The sequence below is a fragment of the Pezoporus flaviventris genome, unplaced genomic scaffold (assembly GCF_033815535.1).
Source record: "Pezoporus flaviventris isolate CSIRO_AGI_PZ_B2104156 unplaced genomic scaffold, CSIRO_AGI_Pfla_v1 ptg000013l, whole genome shotgun sequence".
NCBI lineage: Eukaryota > Metazoa > Chordata > Aves > Psittaciformes > Psittacidae > Pezoporus > Pezoporus flaviventris.
Window position 1 is genome coordinate 1,372,874 of NW_026892561.1, and position 23,142 is coordinate 1,396,015.

Sequence of the window (23,142 nt, forward strand, 5' to 3'; positions counted from 1 at the left end):
AGGACACCCTCAGAAAGCATCTTAGCATGATTTAAATGTAGAGCTACAAACTCACAATAACCCAGTTGTGCATCCTCCTTGAAATCCACTTATCCAGGTCAAACCTGTCCCATGGGCCAGGGGAAATCAGGCAGCACTTTAAAAGCCCTTCCCTTCTGTAGCCTTCTATCACTTCCATAGTCTGCTGCTGTGTTTTGAAATGGGGATTTAGGAAAGGAGCTGGCCATAAATCATTCTTGGTGCTCTCTGATGATGCCGGTAGAGCAGTAATGCATCCAGTCCCATTCTGGTTAGTTTTTTATGCTTTATTCATTTTTTTTGATGGTGGAGAATTCCCTACAGAGCTATTTTACAGGGTCAGCTGCTGTCTGTTTGTGTCATCAGCAGTATCAAAATCCCACAGCTTGAACCCATGTGCTTCCTCCATATGGGATTTGACCTTTGAAGCCGACATCTCTTTAGGGGGATTTATCTTCCTAGCCATTCCTAGTTAACTTTACACATTGTAAGTAGTTAACTCGCAGCTGCTTCTCCTCAAAAAAATAAAGGGGTTGTTTCTCTTTTTTCTCTCTTCACAGGCTGTTACCCAACTAGAGCTTTTTGGGGACATGTCCACTCCTCCTGATGTAACCTCTCCCCCAGTGAGTACCCAAGGCAACTGAACTGGTGTTTTTCTACGCGCTATTTTCAGCACGTTTATGGATCACATTTGCGGTTCAGGTCATCAGCCATTCCTGCAGGAAGGATTTCAATGTACTTTTTATGTTGCAAGAAAATAAAGGGGAAGAAATTGAATGTGGAGTCGGTGCAAAGGATCTCTTCAATTTTTATTTTTCTGATATAGGGCTAGGTGTCACATAAGATATAACCTGAGCTGCAGATCTCCTTCCGTGGTGTTTATCAGGGGTACATGCTTCACTGCATTCTGTCTCGCCACTGCATTGCAGGAAGATTCTAAGATCCAGTTACAGCCTTATATATCATGTCTCTTTGGTTCCACCAAGCACATCCCAGAACTGCTGTTAAAGGAAGGAAGATAAAGCAGTGAAGAGAGAAAGGGCTGAATGTGTTTTGAGGGCAAAGGGAATTTTCTCAGCGTGCTTTTCTGCATTATAAAATGAAACCTCAGTCATTTTTCTATAGAGTTTCTGAACCTTACATTAAGCTATAAGGGAGTATGGATAAACTGAATATATTAAGTGACTGTGAAGTCAGGAGCCTCAGACATCCAAGGTACTCTGGAGCATGTCTGGAACTAGATGTTCAGAGTGCTGTCTCCTCATCCTTAGCCTGCTTGGGTGGGGTTTCTTCTTTAATACAGACCTACAGTTCTAGTCCTGTTGTTTAATAGGAAGCAACATTTATTCACTTTTCCATCAATCCTGCAGGTACTTCATTTACCTTTACTGTTTCTTACTTTAATGTGTTGGTCACTGCCTCTGCTCGTTGTCACCTAACACCTAGAATCACAAGTCTCTATCTTCTGGGGAAAGAAATATTGTCCATATTTTGCATGAGAGGTTTTCCAGGCAAATGTTAGTTTTATTTCTTCTCAGGTACAGTCTCTCATTTTCTTTTTTTCTCCTGTTTCCAGCAATTTCTAATACTCTTATTTCTATTGCTTTGTTCCTTCTACATCTTTCCATTCTTTTTTCTTTCTCTTTCTTCCCTCCAAACCTGTGGTTTTAGAATTATGGATGATGTGATGGCAAAGTACATGCTGCAGAAGCTGCAGCTGATTTGCCATCATTGTATTTTATTCCTGTCTTCTTGCAGACTCCTGCTACTCCAGGTGATGCCTTTATCCCATCTTCATCCCAGTCACTTCCTGCTAGTACAGACATGTTTGGTTCTGTACCTTTCAGCACTGCTGCCGTACCCTCAGGTAAGAAGTCTACCAGAAATAGAGGCTCAAGTCAGATTTGGGATCAGTTCTCAGCTCTGGTTTGCATTTCAGTGCTCAGGGCATTAATGTGGTACAATGGAAGCAGGGAAGGGGTTTGAGGACAGTGCTGCCGGGCAAGGCAAAACAAGTCTTTAAGAAGCAGGGAGTCCATTATTTTGAATATTCCTATGTTTTTTTAAAGGAAAAGCCAAAAAAGTCACTGGGAGTTCAGGCACAGTTCAGCATCTGGATACCATACCTTCTAGGTACAGTATCAAGAGAAAACAAAGCATTTAGGTTAGCTTTGCTCTTTCTGTGGCAGCAGTGAACATTCTGTGCTGCGTCCCTTAAACAGAGAATAAGACATGGAGAATGGGATTGCATTTCAAAGGTATTCCACTTAGTCACATCCTGGTGTTTCCTTTAGACTTTTCTGTGTTCCTCAAAGTGCTCCAAATTCAAAAGCTGTGTAGCATTCTGCACAGACACACAAGGCGTGTGGTTTTGACTGCTGATCTCTCCCTGGGATACAAGGAGCACTGCAAGAGCTTAGCAAAAGGAGGAGGAGTGCCTTGAATCATTCAACAGTGACTTCCTAATTGGTTAACTCCTCTGATGGGCTGCGTTACAGCATCAAATTAGCCACTGCGTCTCAGAAAGGTTACACTGATGGTGAAGTGTTTAGGGATAATGTCAGATGGAAACCTTCGTTGCTTGGGTGAGTTTAGTGTAGCAGCAAGATAAAAGGATACCTGGAGAATCCCTCAGAGCCATCTATTGAAGCAGATATGTATCTGAGTTACTGTTCCTTTATCAATCATTAATTTAGTCTTTAACAATTCAGTTTCTATATTTTATTTTGAGCTTTTCCCTGTAAGATTTTGCAGCCACCCTTACATTTAGCATTAGAAAGCAGCCTAGTAATAAAGCGAGGAGGAAAAGCTACAGGAGGACTTGGAAAAGCACTCACTTGAAAACAAGTAAAAGAAAGGTTGCATATTGTAAAGTATTAGCAGTAAATAATTAATGTAAATATGAAACAGCATCTCTGTAAAGCATAATACTTGTATCAGTGGAACAGAATTGTATTACATGGTTCATATTGTAACATTTTTACAGTAGTTTTAGTTTGGGGTTTTTTTTCAGTGTAAATAACAATGCATTTGATCATATAATTCCTACAGAGTCAAACTCTTTGTAGCTTAAGAGAAGGCTTCAGGTCTGATAGGAAGCCATTATAATTTTAGTCTTAATCCTTAGATTAGAAGGGGTTTATGCTACAAGAATACCTAAAGCGGTTTGTTATTACTAGGTATGTAGTACAGCAGAAGCTCAAGATCTTTTTTGTGCTCTCAAGTAACCAATTAATAACAAAATGTGATTTTATAATGTGAATCCATCTGGGCTCTGACTTTTTAATATGCAATTTGAGGCACTTCTTTGCTCTTCAGAGTCCCAGTGGTTTGAGCTGTAACTGTGTCAGAAGAGATGGCGCAGGCTTTCTCTTGCAAGAAAGTGACACTGTCATTAGAGGGCCCTTGAGCTGTCATCTAACATAGCTAAAGGTTCTTCCCTGTAACTTAGATCCAGTTTTGTATCTGTGCCATTGGCAGGAGCTAGCTGGTGTTGGTGGGTCACAAAAAGGAGGAGGAACACTGGCCGAGCTCCAGAGAGGAGGGAATCCTGGGCATCTTCTTCCTTCCCTCTGCTTTCTCTTGGCTGCCTGTTTTTCAGCAGCATATGGGCACCTCCTTCCCAGCATGAGCCAGTACAGAAGGGAGATTTAGATTAGTTATAAGGAAGTGATTCTTTCCTATGAGGGTGCTCAGAGAAGCTGTGGCTGCCCCATCCCTAGCAGTGTTCAAGGCCAGGTTGGACACAGGGGCTTGGAGCAAGCTGCTCTAGTGAAAGGTGTCCCTGCTCATGGCAGGGGTTGGAACTGGATGAGCTTTAAGTTCCCTTCCAACCCAAACCATTCTAGGATTCTATGATCGTGTTCAGTCCCAACAAGATCCATGCACACAGGTCTTAACTGATCCATGGGGGTACCCACTGAGGAAGAAAAGAGCATTTCAGATAAGGGGAACGATTATTGTCAATATCCACCAGCCTATGTTTCTGTATGCAAGTATTTGTTCAGTGGTGAGAATTCAACCATGTCTTTCAGTTTTCAAGTGTGCTGAAGCACTGGGATCACTAATGTGGCCTGCATGTTTCTGATTTATTGTGTAGCTTTTTCTGCATCCACTTGACAGCAGTGTTAAAATCTTTCATCTTTCTTCCCCCACCCCGCTATCTTTATTCTTTGAAGGTTATGTTGCCATGGGAGCTGTTCTGCCCTCATTCTGGGGACAGCAGCCACTTGTTCAACAGCAGTTGGCCATGGGTGCTCAGCCTCCAGTTGCTCAGGTGATGCAGGGAGGACAGCCGATAGCGTGGGGCCAACCCGGTATTTTTCCTCCTACTCAGCAACCGTGGCCATCTGTAGCTGGTCAGTTCCAACCAACTGCCTTCATGCCAACACAAACTGTTTTGCCTTTACAAGCAGCCATGTTTCAAGGTACCATTGCTCCTATTGCTACTGTTCCACCCACAAGTGATTCCAACAGATCGAGTCCACAGACAGACAGGCCCAGACAGAAAATGGGAAAAGAAATGTTTAAAGATTTCCAGATGGCTCAGCCTCCACCAGTGCCATCAAGAAAACCAGATCAGCCTTCCCTCAGTTGTACCTCAGAGGCCTTCTCCAGTTACTTTAACAAAGTTGGGATGGCACAGGAAGCAGATGATTGTGATGACTTTGACATCTCTCAGTTAAATTTGACTCCTGTGACTTCCACGACACCATCTACAAATTCACGTGAGTATTCACATCCTTTTCACCCGTACCTCTCCTCATACTGCTCCTCAAAGCATTTCTATCTTTTCATATAGTAAATAGCAACACAGATATAGACTGAGAACCTTCTTAGCTTATTAAATGTGTTTCAGCCGTAAAGATGAGTATCAGAGAGGAATTTCAGAGATCATTGAAATCAACAGCCCTGATAGCTGCAGTCTGAAATTTAATTTCTAAGAAGACAGTAATACATGTACTGTGCTAGGGACACGCAAGCTCGTTGCAGAATTCCCATGGCATTCATTCTTACCAATGGCTTCACTTAGGTCCTATTCAAGTCATACTTAGCAGAATTTAAGGATGGGTATTTATTTTAAGAGCTTGATATTGGACATGGGGGGAAGAGCTGTAAAATAAGCTTATCATGTTCATAGCATGGAGATAGGAGATTTTGCAAATTGCTGAAAAGAGGAATTCATGAAGCACAGATTTATCAGGGGCCAGACAGAGACCTTCTGTTTCACTTACCAGCCATAGGGCTGGCGACTCCGGCATTCTTAATGTGCTGTAGTGGCGTCTCCCTGGTTCCTGCAGACGTATGCAGATGCAGCCAAACTTAATTTGGAAACTGCTGACTGAAATCAAGTCTATGGAATTGGTAATGACTCCTGGGTTCATATTTAGCTCTTACAGCTCCTCATCAGAAATTTCCAGGGGTAATAAAAGTTGAGGGCTCTTAAGCATGAGCAAACTTTGTGCTGCTGAGGCTTTCTTAACAAATTAACAGATGTATATTCTGTTGCTGTTACCTTAATTTTGGTTTAGCTCCAACCCCTGCACCCAGACAGAGTTCTCCATCGAAATCATCAGCATCTCATACCAGTGATCCTGCGGCAGACGACCTCTTTGAAGAGGGGTTTGAAAGCCCAAGCAAAAGTGAGGAGCAAGAGGCTGTGAGTAGCGACAAGGTTCCTACATACTGATTAGCTGGTTTTAGCTAGGAAAGGCAGAAGTGACTTTAATGTTGTTTAGTAGTGTCAGAAATAACTACTCTAATAGGGTTGGGGGGTAATTAAGGGGGATACAAGGATACAAAGAGCCAAACTCAGAATTTGTATGTAAGTTTATATATTTTAGTTGTATCCAATGTCCTTTTTAGCATAGCAGCGTTCACTTCTCGATGATAAGGAAGTCCAAGGTAAAACAACATACATGCTGAGGCTGCAGAAAGAGGTGTAAGAGTTTGTCTGTTAAAAGATGATGGTTTGATGTTGTTTTGCACGTTCTTGCATCTCAGTTGCTCGCCTACTTACATTCCTCAATGTTCTGGCCTTCAGTATGTGAATTCTTTGCCTTAGACACAGTGGACCAGAGCAAGACATGTTATCCAAGCCATGACTTTAAATCACTGTATGTTAAGTAGATCAGAGCCCAAGTGAGCCAAAGGCAAGAGGGAGTCTGTACAAAAAAAAAGAACCCTAAAGTACAAAGTAATGCAAGCTTGGACTCTTTCTGATTCACATAGTTTCACTGGCTTTCAGTGCCTTTTGCAGTTCTGGTTTGTCTGATCCTGTACCTTCTGAAGCCTGTGGCAGCTCCTGCATGGGCTCCAGCAGGTGCTGGTGAGGTTCATCCTGCCTGCATCAGCTATAGGAAACCATTATGGCTTTTGAGAATGTATCAGCGGCGAGGTCTCACGTTCCAGTTTTCATGAGATAGGATGTACTTGTTATGCCCACAGCATGAAAATAACCTCCTGTTGACTTTTCACTTCCTATTGTTGAGAAAAAAAGGTGTTATGTTCTTGTATTCTAGCCTGATGGGTCTCAGGCCTCATCCAACAGTGATCCATTTGGTGAGCCAACTGGTGATACTATAAGTCCACAGGTCGGTAGCTAGATAGCACAGGTTGGGGTAGGTATCTGTCCTTTTTTTCTCTACACCATGAGGTGCTCACTTATTCCTCCACCAGTGCCTACCATTGCTTTCATGGTGCATGGTTTATTTTTCCTTGCCATTTATTCCGTTTTCCCTCTCCATTATCCACAGTGTATTCCTCATGCTCGGTGGTTTGCATGGCTTTTGCCATTCACTAAGTGTTGCAGCTAATGCAGATACGTGTGTTTCAGCTGCCTGCATGCTTTAAAGAAATGTAAACTTGTTTTACTTTGTGTTCGAATATTAGGGGGAAATAAGGAAACTGAGCCATTATTAACAGTGTATTAGGCAGAACATTTTTTTATCAAATCCACTCTGGCCTTTAGTCAGATGTAACATTAAATGGAATAAGACATCTTACCCATAGACATAACATTAAATAAACGTATGTAATGATACATGAGCACCTCTACCCTCAATCAAAGCGATAATCAGTAGAAGCAGCACATTTGTTATCTGCATGTAAAAATATTGAAGTGGGTGTGTGTAGTTTTATCTCCCAACTGCAAATTAAAACATCTGAAAACGAGGAGCATTCATATTACCATTGGCATGCTGATGTTTTAACAATTACTGATCAAATTTAAGTCATTTAAATCCAGACAGACGGGAAAGATGATCTTCGCATCTTTTGTGTTACCGAACACGTTAGAGAATGTGGCTGCCAGTGAATGTTCTGTGATTTGTTCAGTATATATATGACAGTAAAGCTACAGAGTTTTATGAGTGCTGGGCATTGTTATTCCATCCAAACACTCTCTAGTGTTACTGTTTGAAGGATATGTTTCATTATCTTCTCCGTGTCTGCCATTCATGTTTTGTATTACCCAAGTACGTGATCTGATGCAGCTTCTGTGCTTTAGCAGCGAGCTCCTGGAGCCAATCCATAAAAATGGTAGAAGCCTTTCGATTTTGGTACAGAAATTGCACTGTGTTTACCAGTGATTTATCCATCCTGAGCCAAAGTGATTTGGTTTCTCTTCAAAATTAATAGTTTCATTAGGAGTCAGTTTACTTTGTACATTGAATATGGTTAAAGAAATCTTACAGTAGCTTAGCTTTGATCCACTTGGGAGTAATGAGATTATCTTTTAATATGTGGTGCTGTGAGAAGGCATCTCCCTCTTCTTTAGTAGCATCAATGTAATGCTTAGCTCTTGGGAGCTGAAGCAAAAGTAGCATTAAGATTTGTGTCTCACTGAGTCACATTTTTAGACTCTCATCGACTGTAAAAGTTATAGTGTAAGGATAAAGTTGAGCTGGGATGAGCTGCTCTAGTGAGAGCATCCATTGGTTGTTGTACCCCAGCAAGAACTGCTTCTACGGATGGATGGTGCCACACAGCAATTGCCTTTGCCTGACCTCGGCCAGCTATCCCAACTTCAGACCATTTTGAGTGTTCTTTCCTCAATCAAGAAAGGGGATTTGACCTTTACCTGAGTCAAACACTCTGGAAACACACATACGTTTGTTCATGATGGTTTATCGCAGTCAGTATGATTCTGAAATTCATTCTGGGGAGAATAATGATAAAATCTCTTTCTAATCTTTTCTGGCTGTCACTAAGATAGTTAGCATCATTTATAAACTAGCATCACACACATTTACCTACCCAGAGTTCTGGGTGTAACTTGAAACAGTAGTTTAAGTCTGTTAATGCACATTATCACGCAAGGCAGTCAAGTGAGCGACTCCTTTTGTTCTGCTTTTATATAACACTTAGTAAAATACATTCTTTGAATGCATTCAGGGTCTCTGGGAGCTACAAGAAGAGAGTATTACTAGTGATTCCATATGTTTCTTCTATTTTTTCTTAATCCTCATAGAGTCTTGCATAGCGTATGTGTAATTCCCAGAAATATATTCTGGGAAATGTTAAATAATGTTACTGATTATCGTATTATAGTAATTCCTAAAAAGCTGGGGGCAGGACAGGAAGCTGAACAAAAAGAAAGCCTCTATCCAGGGAGGTTACACTAATATCACTGTGCTTCTGTGTGGTGCCATTCAGCATCAGTCTGTAGGAAATCCACTTGCTAAAACCAGCCCGTCTCATTCTGAAGCTTACTATCGTCAGAGCAACAGAAAGTCTAATCTCCATGGCAAATCAGCAATTCAGGACTTACTCCTGTGTTGTGTATGGAGCTTCCCATTCGGAGAGAAACTTAATGGAGAGAAACATGTAGTACAAAAGAACCACAGTCTTCACAAAAGTCACTTTTGTGTGGCGGATGGGAGATTACTTTTCTCTGTAGAACATGGCTCCTCACACCAAGAACAGCACAGTACACAACTCAGATGAATGGACCTCTCAGGGACATGACATAGTGTTGTGTTCAGAAATTTCAACTGTATCTGGTCCCAGCATCTCTTGTGAAATCAGCTATACCCGCACAGTGTCTTTACTTCTCTTGACGTATTCAGAACGCTCACCCTCCTGGTATTTTGTACCCTGATCTTTCAAGGTTTTATGATTTCTTTTGATACGACACATTTTCATTTAGAAATAATTCAGCATCTTTCAGTTACTTTCTCCATTTTTCCTTTCTTCCTTTTGTGGTTTGCAGCTTAAGGTCTCAAAATCCTTATCCCACCAATAGCTGTTCTTATAAGTCACTCTTCTACCAATAGCTATAGCTTCTTAGTAGGTAAATATGACATTTTATGGACACGTTACTTTTTGTCCCTTTGTGGTTGGAGATAAGCATATAGTTCTAGCTTTCGCAGGTGAAATAAAGTCAACTCTTTGCAGAGCTGCTCATAGCAAGATTTGTATTCAGTTGTTTTCCCTTTGTTTATGAGCAGTGTTGAGAATGAATAGTGATTTTCCAGAAGAGGCAAGGAGAACACTGAATAATAAGACTGCCATCTTCAGCTGACTTGCATTTAAGCCCTACTGCTGTCTTTAGACTGTGTGTGGAATAACTGTGGTGAAAGAAGGGAGAGAGAAAGAACAGTATTTAGCTATGATCCTGCAAAATGTGTTCGAGGTTTCTTATCATTGACATTTCAGATTAAAGCAAGAAGCTTGAACAGAGGACTTTTAATCTGCTCATCCTGTTTGCATCAGTGCACTCAATCAGCCTGAATTACAGGGTGTTAGGTGCAGACCATGCTACTGTGAATATTTTTGTTCTTGGGGGAATTTCAGCTTCAGCAAAGGGTCTGGCACACCTTGGCACTCGGAAGCCCTGAGGCTACACAGTTAAGTGCTTAGCAAAGGGTATAGAAGCCTTCAAGCACAATGAGAAAAGGGAAGATGAGGAGCAAACTTTGGCTGTCTGATGCCAGACTCATCTGGTTATCTGTGGTTATGTTGGCCAGCATCTCCAACAAAAGCATCCTGACTATAGAAAGAATATATTCATCGTGAATGCTGGGATCAGATATCACAAATGTGGTCTAACTCCATATGGACCACACAAGCTGGTTCTTGAAGGCAAATTAGCTACAGGGTGAAAATTCAGAGAGTAAAGGAATATTTGATACCACAATTATTGCAATAAAAGTAATTTTTAGTGCTGGAACAAATGCAGCTCTATTGATTAGCTGCCCAGTTCAAGACTTGCACTGGCAGTCGTTCATGAGAGATTCTCAGGAAGCCTTCAAAACATTTGTGGCTGGAGCATATCTTCCTGAAAAAGTTGTTTAGTTGCTCGGTGAAATGTGTGCAGACAATTATAAGCCCTCAAAATATGTCACACCCTTCATGATGCAGTCAGCGCTGTCAGGAGAGCAACAGTTCATTAGAATATTTGTCTATCAGCTTTTGGTGGTACTTCGGTGGCCCGCTGCCATCATCCATCTTTGAGCAAGTGCCATTCTTAGTGATAAATGTTCCTAATAATCTTAGTCAGCTCCAGGATGGACTACTGTAACTGTTATTAGAAAGCTGCAAAAGAAAGAATGACTTACGGACAAAGCATTGGCTTTATCTGGGAGCTTAGTGAGCCTCAGGAGGACACATTAAGCTGATTCTGCACCCTCCTCTTCCTTCTGCTCCTTTTCTATGGCGCTAGGACTCTGAATAGGCTCAAAATACCAAAGGCTGTGTTTGGAGGTTCTGTTACTATCGTTCATCTGTCTCAATGGGAACTGAAAAGAGTCCAAAGGGAAACTCTTAATGGTTATAAGTGACCTATTCTCAAGAGTATCATTTGCAAACCAAGGACAAAGTACCACACAGGGCTGTGAATCTGAGAGAAAAGTAGTAGTGTTGTGTGTCTGGAAAGGGATCACAGATTGGGAAATACTGCTTCATTCCAGAGAAATCCTAAAACTGTCATTTCAGGCCTCCTGCTTGTTGTTCATCATCATACTTCCCAGGATATCTGAAGGGATAAGGTCAGAGAAATTCAGGCTGCTCTATGAACAAAGGCATCCCACAGATTTGCCTTCGTCTCCACTGCTACAATCCCCTTCAAGCTATCAGTTTTAATGCAACCAGCTCATACATGGGTTTCTTACCTCTTCCAGTGCCTTCAAGCCCACCTGAAGTAGCCAGGTACCCTGCCATTTCTGCAGCTTCTTCCCCTAAACAAGAAACCACTGACTGTGCAGCTTGTCTCGAGCCGTGTACTTGCCGATTGGCAATCCGGCAACTCAAGCAGGGGACGAGCTTTCCTACCTTGCTCTGTAACGAGGTCATTTAAAAGTTCCCTGTCTTCTGCACAAGTGATGTAAAAAAGGCACTGCAATAATTTAGTATCTTTGAGACTTCTGAACAATTTGCTTCCTATTGGCCACTGAGTTTAGAAGTTAGGAAGGAGAACTGACAGATACGTAAACGAAAAGTATAATTGTGTGGCTGCGGTTCATTATTACGCTGGGACCAAGATGGAGCAAGGTTCATCTTTCTGAGTACCTCTCATATCTTATGGATACAGATCATCTGTCTGGATACTAAAATGACAGAGACTTTTAAAATGATATAATCAAGCTCCATATTAAAACAAGGAAATATTCCTGGGTAGGTTTATAGTATGAATAGAGGCACTCTCCAGTCATAATCCCGAACTAGAAGGTTCATAGAATCACAGAATCGCAGAATAGTTAGGGTTGGAAAGGACCTTAAGATTATCCAGTTCCAGCCCCCATGCCATGGGCAGGACACCTCACACTAAACCATATCACCTAAAGCCTTGTCCAACCTGGTCTTGAACACTGCCAGGGATGGGGCATTCACAACCTCCCTGGGCAACCCATTCCAGTGCCTCACCACCCTAGCAGGAAAGAATTTCCTCCTTATATCCAATCTAAACTTCCCCTGTTTAAGTTTGAACCCGTTACCCCTTGTCCTGTCACTACAGCCCCTAATGAAGAGTCCCTCCCCAGCATCCGTATACTCCCCCTTCAGATACTGGAAGGCTGCTATGAGGTCTCCACGCAGCCTTCTCTTCTCCAGGCTGAACAGCCCCAACTTCCTCAGCCTGTCTTCATACAGGAGGTGCACCAGTCCCCTGATCATCCTTGTGGCCTCCTCTGGACTTGTTCCAACAGTTCCATGTCCTTTTTATGTTGAGGACACCAGAGCTGCACACAGTACTCCAGGTGAGGTCTCACAAGAGCAGAGTAAAGGGGCAGGATCACCTCCTTCGACCTATACTTACGCTGCTAATAGAGACTAAATGTGATTAAAGTAACCAAAGCCACTGTCTGTTAATGGGCCAACAGGAATTACCTGTCTTATCACCAAAGATATTTGATCTGAATCCTGCTTGCCAAATTTACTGTCTCCTATATTACTGAGTCAGCATGCAATAAATGGAGAACACGCATTGCACTCCCGCTCCTTTCACCTGCATCCCCAGCACAAGATTCTCATTTTGGCTGGCACTCCAGCACACTTATTTCATGAAACTTATCATTTGAGCCTGCCCTTTCTGATCAGTCAGCCAGGAGTAAAACTGGTGCTGAGAATCTATTGTAAAGGGCAAAGAAATCTATGCGGGCCTCACCTCTACAATTCAGTACATCTTGCCTGAAGCTTTGCACGTAGCAGGGTGCCTCACAATGATGAAAGGACTGCCAGTGGAAAAGTAATTTCTTCCTAACCAAGTCCTGTGTTATGTGTTGTGAGTGAGCTCCCCTACGCAAGCCCAAGTAGATGCTGAATCGTTCAGGAGGTGTTCTCCACTGATTAGTTCTGCTGGCGAGCAGATGTTAATGCCTTTAAACTGGATGCAGATTTACTTCAAGTATTTACTTGATGATATTCAAAACCATTAGCGACCTTGTTACCTCGTGCAGTAGTGTACAGTACCAGAAATACTTACTGTTTGCTACAGTCTTGTTTATTGTGCAAGATGTTCCTTAAAATAGGAAGAATAAGCTGATTCTAGGCATGAAGTATTTCTGGAATATGTAAATGTAGCATACATAGGGAAATTTTCCTCTTTGGCAATTTTTGCAATGAATTCCGAGAGACTTCATAACTCAACGTTTGCAGAACATCATTGTAGCTTCGTGAATATTTAGATGTCTAACTTAAAGCATGTATATTTAGACATTTCTGGTCCTTTACTGCAGCCTGTCACTTCAGTCAGATACCTGACCTGTGGATCCATATCCTCTTCCTGCAAAACATTGTTATTTAAAGGCTACTGTTCAACATAAAAAGCCCCATTAGTATGTGAGAATATAGCTACACACTACTTTGATAGCAGCTTCCAAACATAAAGGAAAACATTTACTTCTCAAACATCTGCCAGAAGCTGCATATCCCCAAAGCTGATAGAAACCTTCAAGTAGGATTTAGCAGCAAAAAAAAAGGGTACTATCAGTTGCCACCTTAGTTTCTTGCTGCGGGTTGATGAAACCACCTCAGAAGTGCTTCTAGGCCAACACCATAGAAAGGAAAACACTTGAAGATTCAAGGTGTTTATGTGAATTGGAAGCTTTGTATGCTGTTTTATTTCTTCCTCTCTTTCTTTCTGATCCATTCTTTCATTTCTTTCTCTTTGGATGTGTTCCTAACACAGTAATAGAAATAGAAAGCAGAAGACATAGGTGAGATGATTCCAATGCTGTGAGAAGAGTTGGGCTCGTCTGCCTTTTAGTGACATGGCGTGTGACTTCCGTGTGGAGTATGTAAATAAGGGGGGGTTATTTCTGCTTCCATGAGCCTCCAAAATAACACTTGTGAAATCCCCCCTGCCTGGCATTGTACGAGAAGCTGTTAATGAAGTCAACACACTCGACTTTTTTTGCCTCTCTTCTGTCCCTTTCTTCTCTCTCTTGATCTCTTGAGTATCATTATCAATACTTTACAGATACCATTTGCAGTGTTGGGCTACAGGCAAGATGCACTGCTTGAATTACCCCAAAATAATATTAGAAAACAAATCTCAGTCATTGACATAATCTTTGGCTGAGAAGATTGCGTGCAATTACTGCAATTAGTTTCTCGTTTAGGCATCTGCAGGAGGAAGTCAGCTAAAAGGACGCTCTAAGAACACACTTTTCATTCAAAATGTTCTGCTCTACTGGAAGAAAAATAGTTCTAATCAGTGAGAAATGCAGGCCTTTGCCCCATGAAGTGTATGTTCGATAAGTGTTGGGCATGAATAAAAGAAATTCCTTATTCTGAAGGCTGCCTCGTGTGATGTTGAAAGTGCTGATGACCAATGATGAACTCCTCCTCCTCTTCCAAGGGTGTCAAGTTCTGTGGCACCGTAGGACACCTGTTACTTACGTGCATCTGCATATCTTGAAGACACTTGAGGACAGCTCTAACAAGCATGCTTGACATTTTGAAAAGCTCTTTTTCCCTGCAGCCATTTGGAAAACTGACATCTTTTGTTCCAAAGGGATGCTCTCCCTCCCCTTTTCTTCTCCTCCTTCATTTTCGCTTCCCTTTGCAATCACCTTAGGTTCAGCAAATGCCTCAAGAATGGGCTGGTGTGTGTCAGGTTCCCATATTAATTAGTACGGATTTTCTCTGAACTAGCTGTGATGGATCATTCTGCCAGCTTCATGTCTGCGGTACATGAAAATTGGCATAGGTAGACTTAACACACAGTATGTGAAATGCAGTTATTTACTCTCAGTCATCTCTTCTGATTACCTTCGTTTTTCCAAGGTCACAAACTGTATTTGCTTCTTGCTGGGGGTGATTCCAGCAGCCTTTATTTAATCATTCCAAAGGATTTCTCTCATCCCCTTATAATGCTTGTAGTGTACTCAGGGCTTCCTGTAAAGTAGGAGATGGGGGAGCAGAGCCTCTGCAAGCTCCACAGACGTAGTCATTTCAAGGTATAAAAGACAACTTCTCTTGGCATGGAGGAAACAGGTCATAGTTTGACTTTGTTGTGTTGCTCCTCATTCAACACAGTGCACAGTGAGGTGAGATGGGGCACAGCCTGGGCACAGATTAAACATAGCCCTACAGATCCACCTTTGGGCTGGTTTTCTCTAATAAGAAAAGCATCATTTTCATAAGCAGTGATTAAAATCCTGTGCTATCCCCTGCCAGACCTTCCTGTGCTTCAGAGTGCCCAGTGATTTGCCAGCCTTGGGAGGCTTTTTATTGCTTAAAGTCAACTTCTGCTGATGCTGCTGTACCATGAGTTGATTCTAACTTGGTTAAGTTCAACGTTGTGGCATGGTATTTAAATAGTTATCAGGCTGTAGAGAATGAATGCAGTATGGCATTAATTAGCCTTTCTGCCTGTCTAGTTCCTTTTTCAGATGTCATTCTTAGTTTAATAGATTAGTTTCTGGAAATAAAGTAGAATGGATTCCAAGGTCCATGGATGGTTTGCTTCCCACTGCAGCTGAGTTGAACATAGTATTAAGAAATCCCAGGTTGTCAGCTAGGAAGGAACGCTGAAAAACATGGCAGCTTTGCCCCCACCACATCCAGGAAATTCCCAAGGAAGTGTCTGTTAGCAAATTTGACATGCTTTCCTCCCGGCTTTAATGATTGTACTAATGGTTATACAGACTCCTAATCAAACTGCACAGAGCTTGCTTTCTTCGTTCTTCATAGGCAACTCATCCTGTTATTTTAAATCCCATCACAGCTTCATTAGCTCAGCTTTCAGGGGTGGTTTCTGTTTGCAAGCCTTTTTCTCCATGCATTGTGTAAAACCCACAGCTATGTTCTGCTGCTGTGCTGCTGGGGAGGGGGGGTCTCAGCCTGGTATGAATAACAGCGTTTACTCCAGCTGCATTTCTGGCCTGTAAACTTCCAGTCACCTAGTCATATAAATACCATTTCATTTCTTCATATGTCTGTGCCCAGCAATACCTCCTGAGGATCGGTGCACGGCCAAAACTGGAAGAGAAAAATTGATAGTAAGCATTCATTTCCTACAATAACGTCACATTTACTCCACAATTCAACCGGGGTGCTGTGATCGCTCAAGGCAGCACAGAAAGCAAACACTTCCTTTGGGTTTTGCCTCATCAGGTATTGCTGTTCGCAAGCAGATGTTTAAAAATGCTCTCAAAAGTGTCTGGAGGCATCTCTGCTGATTTTATTTTTGTTATCCCCAGGAAGCAGAACCTCTCTACGCCCAGATTAACAGACCTAAGAAATAGCATTGTTACAGGCTTGTGGTGCTCCAAGACTCAAACGAAACCCAACAACCTGGCAGGCCTTTGGCTTTCGTGATTGATTCTGACTGACAAGGAGAGATGATTGCCCTCCTGGACTGGCTCTACGAGTGTTCCTGATGGTTCTTTTTGGCAACCAACGGCAGATTCCTATGGCAGCACAAAGTAAAACTCTCCCTGCTTCTCATACCACGAGTCCCTGTCCCCACAAGTTGTGGGTATCCAGACTAGGAAATCTTACTCCTCAGTCTTCGTTTAAACATTTGTTGTCGTCTGTATGCCACATATAAAATAATGATCATCTGGGATTTATTAAGTATGAGACATTCTTTTTGTTTTGAGCAAAAAGCAGAGTCTGTATGTAGCAGTGGCATTATCATTCTACAGCCTTTTGGGCACACGTCGGCACTTTTTATGTCACGGTGACATGTTTTTCATCGTCATTTACATCAGGCTGATCCTGGCTTTTTTATTTCTCCCCTGTGTAGGCATATTTAAGCAACAACAACAACAACAACAAAATACTGGCCCTGTCATTTTTTCTTTTGTCTTTCTTACTCTGTAGTTTTATATGAGTGACAGCTCTAACAGCAAAACACCTCCTGCGGAAAGGCTTCCTAACTTGAAACCACAGCATCAAACTCGGTCGTTCATCCATCCTGACTGAAAACGTTGCCAAATGGACCTTGAAGTTCTGTTCTAGCGCAGCATGAGGACGCAATGCTGCTTTCTGTTGGAATGCTCATGTTGTGGGTAGAGAATGGACATCGAGTCCCACTGAGGAAAGACGAAAGAGTCAGTATTTCCTAGGAAACTCTAAATCAGAAAAGGAATATTTTTATTTCTTCAATATCTTGCTGCTGTAATGCTATGCAGACAAGTGTTTTCTTCTCTGTGTGCCATTTTTGATGAAGAACAAAAATCATTTGCCAAATAATACTGGTATGATTCTGGTATAGGGATTTGGATGAAGAGGACTTTACAAATGGGACAAGGATGGCATGGATTTTGGAATAACAAACTGATTCTGTGATCAAATTGTTCATCTTTATCACTTTTTGTACATCAGAAAAATCAAATGGGATTTTTATTTTATAACTTGAAAAAAAAAGAAAAAAACCTTACTGTTAAACTCTTTAAATGTTTAAGGGGAAATGGCTTTAAGGAGTTCGAATGAAAATTGCCAGTCTTTTTGTAAATATAAATGTTATGGAAATTCTTTTACTAATGCCATTACACAGTAGAGAAGGTAGCAAGTTGCAGTGCTTGGGAGGTGTGGCAAACCCAGTTTGTGGTTCTCACATCACATACGTTTCTTCACATGCTTACAATAATGGGCTGAAGCTCAAGTGCAGTTGCCAAAAGCAGTCAGCTTGTCAGCGACTAGTGAAATTAATGGGAACACATGATTTTATGATCTAGAGTTATCACACGGACATATTCCGCTTACAAGAAATCACATTTCCTTGACATTCCTTTGAACCTCTGCATAGAAGTCATCCAACTGTTTACACACAGAGCAAAAGAATTTAAAAGTTCCTTTTTTTACATTTATGAAGCAAAAATGCAGTGTTTGGGTTCATATGTTTAGCACATGATTTTCATAAAGAAGCTATATATTTTTGCCCTACAGAGAATTGTTATACAGGTCAAATGTGTTTTCCTGATGTTCCTATGCAGTTACAGTATATTGAATTTAGTGGTTTAACACTAAAATGAAAAAAGATAAAGGACAAAATAAAAAAAAGAAGAAAAAAATAGAAAAAAAGAAAAAATAGAAAAAAGTTAAATCAAGTGATGAATCAGTTTTTAGGGTTATTGTGCGGATTTTGTTTTTAAATTGACGCATTAGGATTTACATTTTTGTCATGATCAAAATAGGCCTGGAGTTACAAATATTTTACTTTCTTTCGTCTCTGTTATAAGCTAAAAATGGTTTAGAAGACAGAAAAACCCAGGTGGCGATTGTCGATGCAACCAAATCTCCCAACATGATTCCAGTCTTTTATTTTGAGTGAGAGAAATTAGAGAAACGTGCATTACAGAATGGATGTGAATGCAAAATTAGCTGTGACTAGACCTAACGAACCTGCAGAGAAGAGAACTTTTAATCCCCATTCCCGGTCATTTGATGCTTATTTCTTAGTCATGTGCAAACAGCTTTGCAGCAGTTCTTTTCCCAGCTGAAGAAAGATGTTGTTTTCTAACCAGAGAAGATAAATTAAAACTTGATGGATTGAGTGTTTCAGGATTAAAAGCAGAGGTTAAAGCATTTCTGATGGACATTTCTTTAAGAATATTTTCCTAGTTTGCACAGTTGTGCTACTTTCTTCCCCAGTGGCTCATTTGGGGTTTGTCCTACATATGGAACCACAAAGACAAGTTTAGTTCATCATAGACATTTGGGGTTTAGTCTCATCAGTGCATTTGCAGTTGTGGGGAAAAACATTGACAGAAAGAGAAGAGATTTATGTCTCAGAGGATCCATTGCCATCATATTTGTAAGACACAAATCACGAATAGGTGCTGAGGGAATGAGGCTGGAATTTTAGTCTTTCATAAGAGACGGCTGGACCATCACCGTGGGCCTTTGTCTTACCTTTACAAATGGTCATCAATAAAAACCAATTCAAAGTTGTCTTGTTGTACAATTAGATCCTCCTTGCCATGGTTAAGATGCTGAGTTGAGAGGACTGGAAAGCCTCTGCACTGTACCAGTGTTGTAGATAACTAAAATATCCAGCTTGTGCAATTGTTTAATCCCTCATCCTTCACTAGCACTAAATTCGTCACTTTAAATTTCAAAACCAGGGAATCCCACCAGCCATCCTGTTATCATCCCCCTGTAGCTTCTTGATCTTTCCCTGTCATGAAAAGATATTTTGATAGATTGTAGTCATCCAAGTGTCTGATGAAACCTTTCATCTAATAACGTACTGGGCACCTTCTTTGCAAAGATGTTTACTCCGTGGTTTTCATTCCTTTTTATTTCTGCATTCTGACACATATTTTTTTAATAAAGATGAGAAAGAGAAAACGACTGTTGCAGTACATTTCTAAACCTACTTTAACCTTACCTCAGATACCGACCAGTTGTTAACATAGACGGACACGTTCTTTTTAACTTTATGTATAATGCATTCAGCACCAACGGCAGCAACAGAACCCAACCGATTTTTAGCAGTTTTCCATTCATTTCTGTAACACACCATGTAATACTGTTATGAATAAAAACATTTCAAAAAGGTGTCATTTCAGCAAGTCTGTTTCATAGCTGTTGCTCTTCTGCGGTAATCCTGCTGTTCTTACAGTGCAGTGTTGGTGTCCGTTGTTTTGCCGGTGGAAATACCTGAGAAAGGAGAAGAGTGCCTCAATTTGTTGAATAACTAATCTTAAACACTCAAGTTTTGCTTATCTTGAAGATACTTGCTGGTTTTAATCGCTGCCTCCTTGGTTTTAGCCTCTTTTATGGTGTTTTTAGGCATCCCAAACCAGTGCATATTTTAGTCACCTCCTGTAAAATCACACGTTCCTGGGGCAGACCAGACTGCGCAATGCCACCCAAGCAGGAGTACCTTTGTGGCATGAGAAGCTGTAATCAATTGTGCTCCCATTTTCCTCTTCAGTTAAGATAGCAAATTAAAAACATGCATTTAAGTATGACAATTTTGGAAGTAAAAAACCCCACATACGCACACAATTGAGAGCAAAGCCTTGATCCAGTAAAACATTTAACGATACCACCTTCTACTTGAGTGGAACCTCTTTAATGGTTAGGGTGATGCATAGGATAGGCTGAAGTGTTGTGCTGGTGTGAAACTTGATGCAAAGCAATGTTGCTTGATATTCGGAGGTGCTGAGAACTAGATCTCTTAAGATAAGGAATAGCACCATTCTTTGGCAAGTGAGTAGTAGAAATATGTAAGAGATCATGCTGAAGTTTAAGGGTAAGAAGAGCATGTTTATATTCAGGAAGAGATAGAGGGGTGGATGTGTGCACCTATTCTTTATTGTATTTCCTTTTGATCTCCATTTCCTATCCACCACCACCCAGTAGGTCATGCTGAAACATGCATTGCCTTTGTCAATGAACATTGTTGGAATACTTGAATCCTACCTAAGAACTAAGGTCATTGGTTGTTCTGTTGTGGTGAAAACATGCTAATGGTTAATGTCATTTTGATTTTGCACATAGCTTAACAGTATTCAGATGTCCTTGGAAGCAGGAACAAGATCTCTTCGGTTTTCAGCAAGCTAGAAAACATCAGCTTAAAGTGAAAAAAGACATGGTTTTAAACTAAAATGCATTTTTATAACGTAGGCCAAATCTGATCGTGTTGCTATTCATCTGGTACCCCCCAAGTGAAATTGGTTTATGTTGAAAAATCAGAAAAAATGGCTCATGTTGCACAGTTGCTATGCAAAGTCTGTTTCAGAATGAACAGGTTCAAGATGGACCTGTTGGAACAAGTCCAGAGGAGGCCACAAGGATGATCAGGGGACTGGAGCACCTCCTGTACAAAGATAGGCTGAGAAAGTTGGAGCTGTTCAGCCTGGAGAAGAGAAGGCTGCATGGAGACCTCAGAGCAGCCTTCCAGTATCTGAAGGGGGCCTATAGGGATGCTGAGGAGGGACTCTTCATTAGGGACTGCAGTGACAGGACAAGGGGTAACAGGTTAAAACTTAAACAGGGGAAGTTTAGATTGGATATAAGGAGGAAATTCTTTCCTGTTAGGGTGGTGAGGCACTGGAATGGGTTGCCCAGAGAAGTTGTGAATGTTCCATCCCTGGCAGTGTTCAAGACCAGGTTGGACAAAGCCTTGGGTGATGTGGTTTGGTGTGAGGTGTCCCTTCCCACGGCAGGGGGGTTGGAACTGGATGATCTGAAGGTCCTTTCCAACCCTAACTATTCTATGATTCTATTCTATGATTCTAAGATTTGGTCCAGTGGTGGTAAGGAACATCAAAGTGGGAGGGACCTGGTTGTGTGTTGGCACTTTTCAGAAGGGGACAAAAAAAAACCCTGATTCTTACTGTGCTCTGCCAAGGTACTATATTACATTGACATTAGTGTGATTTAAATGCATGAGGAGTTTCCAGATTGTATATGACAGCATCCAACTCAAACGTGACTAGTTCAAAAACTGGTCCTGATTTAACTAATGCTAATTAAAGCCATGACGTCCTGCAGTAATGAGAATTTCTTTAGCAAACAGTTTGCAGAATCAAAGTGCAAGCTGAGGTTTTACACAAGTCAGGTTTTACAGAAGGGAGGACTCAGATGATCTCTCTTTTCCATGTCAGTGACTTCAGGGAAAGCAATTGATTGTATAGACTGGGAACTTGCAATTTTAACTGGCTTATGTAGGATTAAAGGCAATGTTTTATGTGCTTTAATCACTACACAGTGACAGTTGCTGTGACAGATAAGCTAACCTCTTTCTTTTTCTAGGTTGTGATATGTTTCCATGCACTGTTTCCTTTTTTCTTACCTTGCCTTCTACAGAGCTCCTGTCCTGTCAGGTTCATATTTACTACTTTTCTGCCAAATACTGTTCTCAATCAGAAGAATATCATTTCAAAGACATGGAAGTGGGTATCTGTTGGCAGTTTTCTACAGAGGTTTGAATCCATAGTCTACAGTTGTCTCTCTGAACCAACATGGAAAGTGGTGAATGGACGAAGTAAAAGTCCACATGGCAACTGGAAAACAGAGGTTTGGGTGAATATGTGGGACTGGCTCATCTGCAGAAGCATCTAAACTACTACTACTGCTACTACTATCACTGTCCTTACTGCTGCATACACTATCCCTGCTTCTGGTTCTGCTCCTGTATGTGAACTCAGTGGGTCTAACCCCCTGTTCCTGGTTGTTGTATGATATTATTACTGCAGAAGTCATGAATTGTAAGAGTGTTTCTTCCAGGTACCTTGCGATGAGGTCTTCCACAAGTTGGTTTTCTCATACCAATTTGCTTTTTAGGATCAACCCCATGAACAGCCTTCATTTGTTTGTCTCTTTTCACTTTCATTCCTAAGGTAAATCAGAGACCTGGCACAGGGAAAGAAGAAGTGTCTTTAACAGAATTGTGTATTAAACCACTTCTTTGGCATCACTGGCTGTCTGAAAGTGTGGGGAAACTGACTGATCTACTTCAGGATGACAGTGAGGAATATGGGGAGATATCCTGATATGATTTCCTGAGTACCTGTACCATTGCCTGTCTCTTTCTGAAATCATCCTACTGGAGGCAGGAAATATCAGGTCTATTAGTGAAACGACTCTCCAGCTATTAGTTTTTAGACCTTTAAATGGTCTTATCTCAATGGACGTGTTTGCCCTGTGGCCCATCTATCACCCCTGAAATGTTTTATCTGCACCTGAAAAATCTCAATGAGAACAATAGCTTCAGATGCTTCCTATTTAAGGGGCTTTAAGCTACAGAATGTGTTTTTCCTTTTTTAGGAAAGGTCTTTTAAGATCTGATATTATTTGCTGGCTTTTCAACCCCGTTTCGTAGCTCCCACAGCACCACTTCTATAAATACCGTTCAGCAGCAAAGAAAGGAAATCACAATAGATTAAAAGGAAGCCAGGTTAATGGGCAGCAAATCAATGGCCATTCAGCCTCAGACGTTTGTGAAAATAAAGGATTATGAAGAATTATTGCCAGGTACTGGCTGTGTGAAGATCTTTTGTGGCATCTTTGTCTTCTTCAGCAGATAGTTATTAGAGGTCTAAGAAAAGCTCTCGGTGTCAGGAGCCGCTTGTATTAGAAATAAGCAGAAGTTACAGCGCTGTAAGATGTTGCATTGTAGATTTTGTACCATTTACACATTGAGATTATAAATGTCTTGGGTTTTCTTTAAAAAGAAATGCTATTTCTAGCTTGAAAATAGTATGTGTCAGTGTTATCTTGAGG

The 23,142-nt window shown here is 41.2% G+C and overlaps 1 protein-coding gene across 11 annotated transcripts in view; it reads left to right on the top strand.

Annotated features, from left to right (window-relative positions):
- The window catches only part of DAB1 (DAB adaptor protein 1), a 483,239-nt gene extending 463,762 nt beyond the window's left edge, over positions 1-19,477 (top strand). For all 11 annotated transcript variants that reach the window (XM_061451126.1, XM_061451125.1, XM_061451123.1 and 8 more), the window contains 6 exons: positions 579-641; positions 1,777-1,885; positions 4,197-4,745; positions 5,550-5,677; positions 6,540-6,638; positions 16,161-19,477. In XM_061451126.1, coding sequence (XP_061307110.1) covers positions 579-641; positions 1,777-1,885; positions 4,197-4,745; positions 5,550-5,677; positions 6,540-6,623 — 933 coding nt within the window. In that variant the 3' untranslated portion in view covers positions 6,624-6,638; positions 16,161-19,477. The remainder of the gene's footprint in view (positions 1-578; positions 642-1,776; positions 1,886-4,196; positions 4,746-5,549; positions 5,678-6,539; positions 6,639-16,160) is intronic.
- Positions 19,478-23,142: the final 3,665 nt, after the last annotated feature.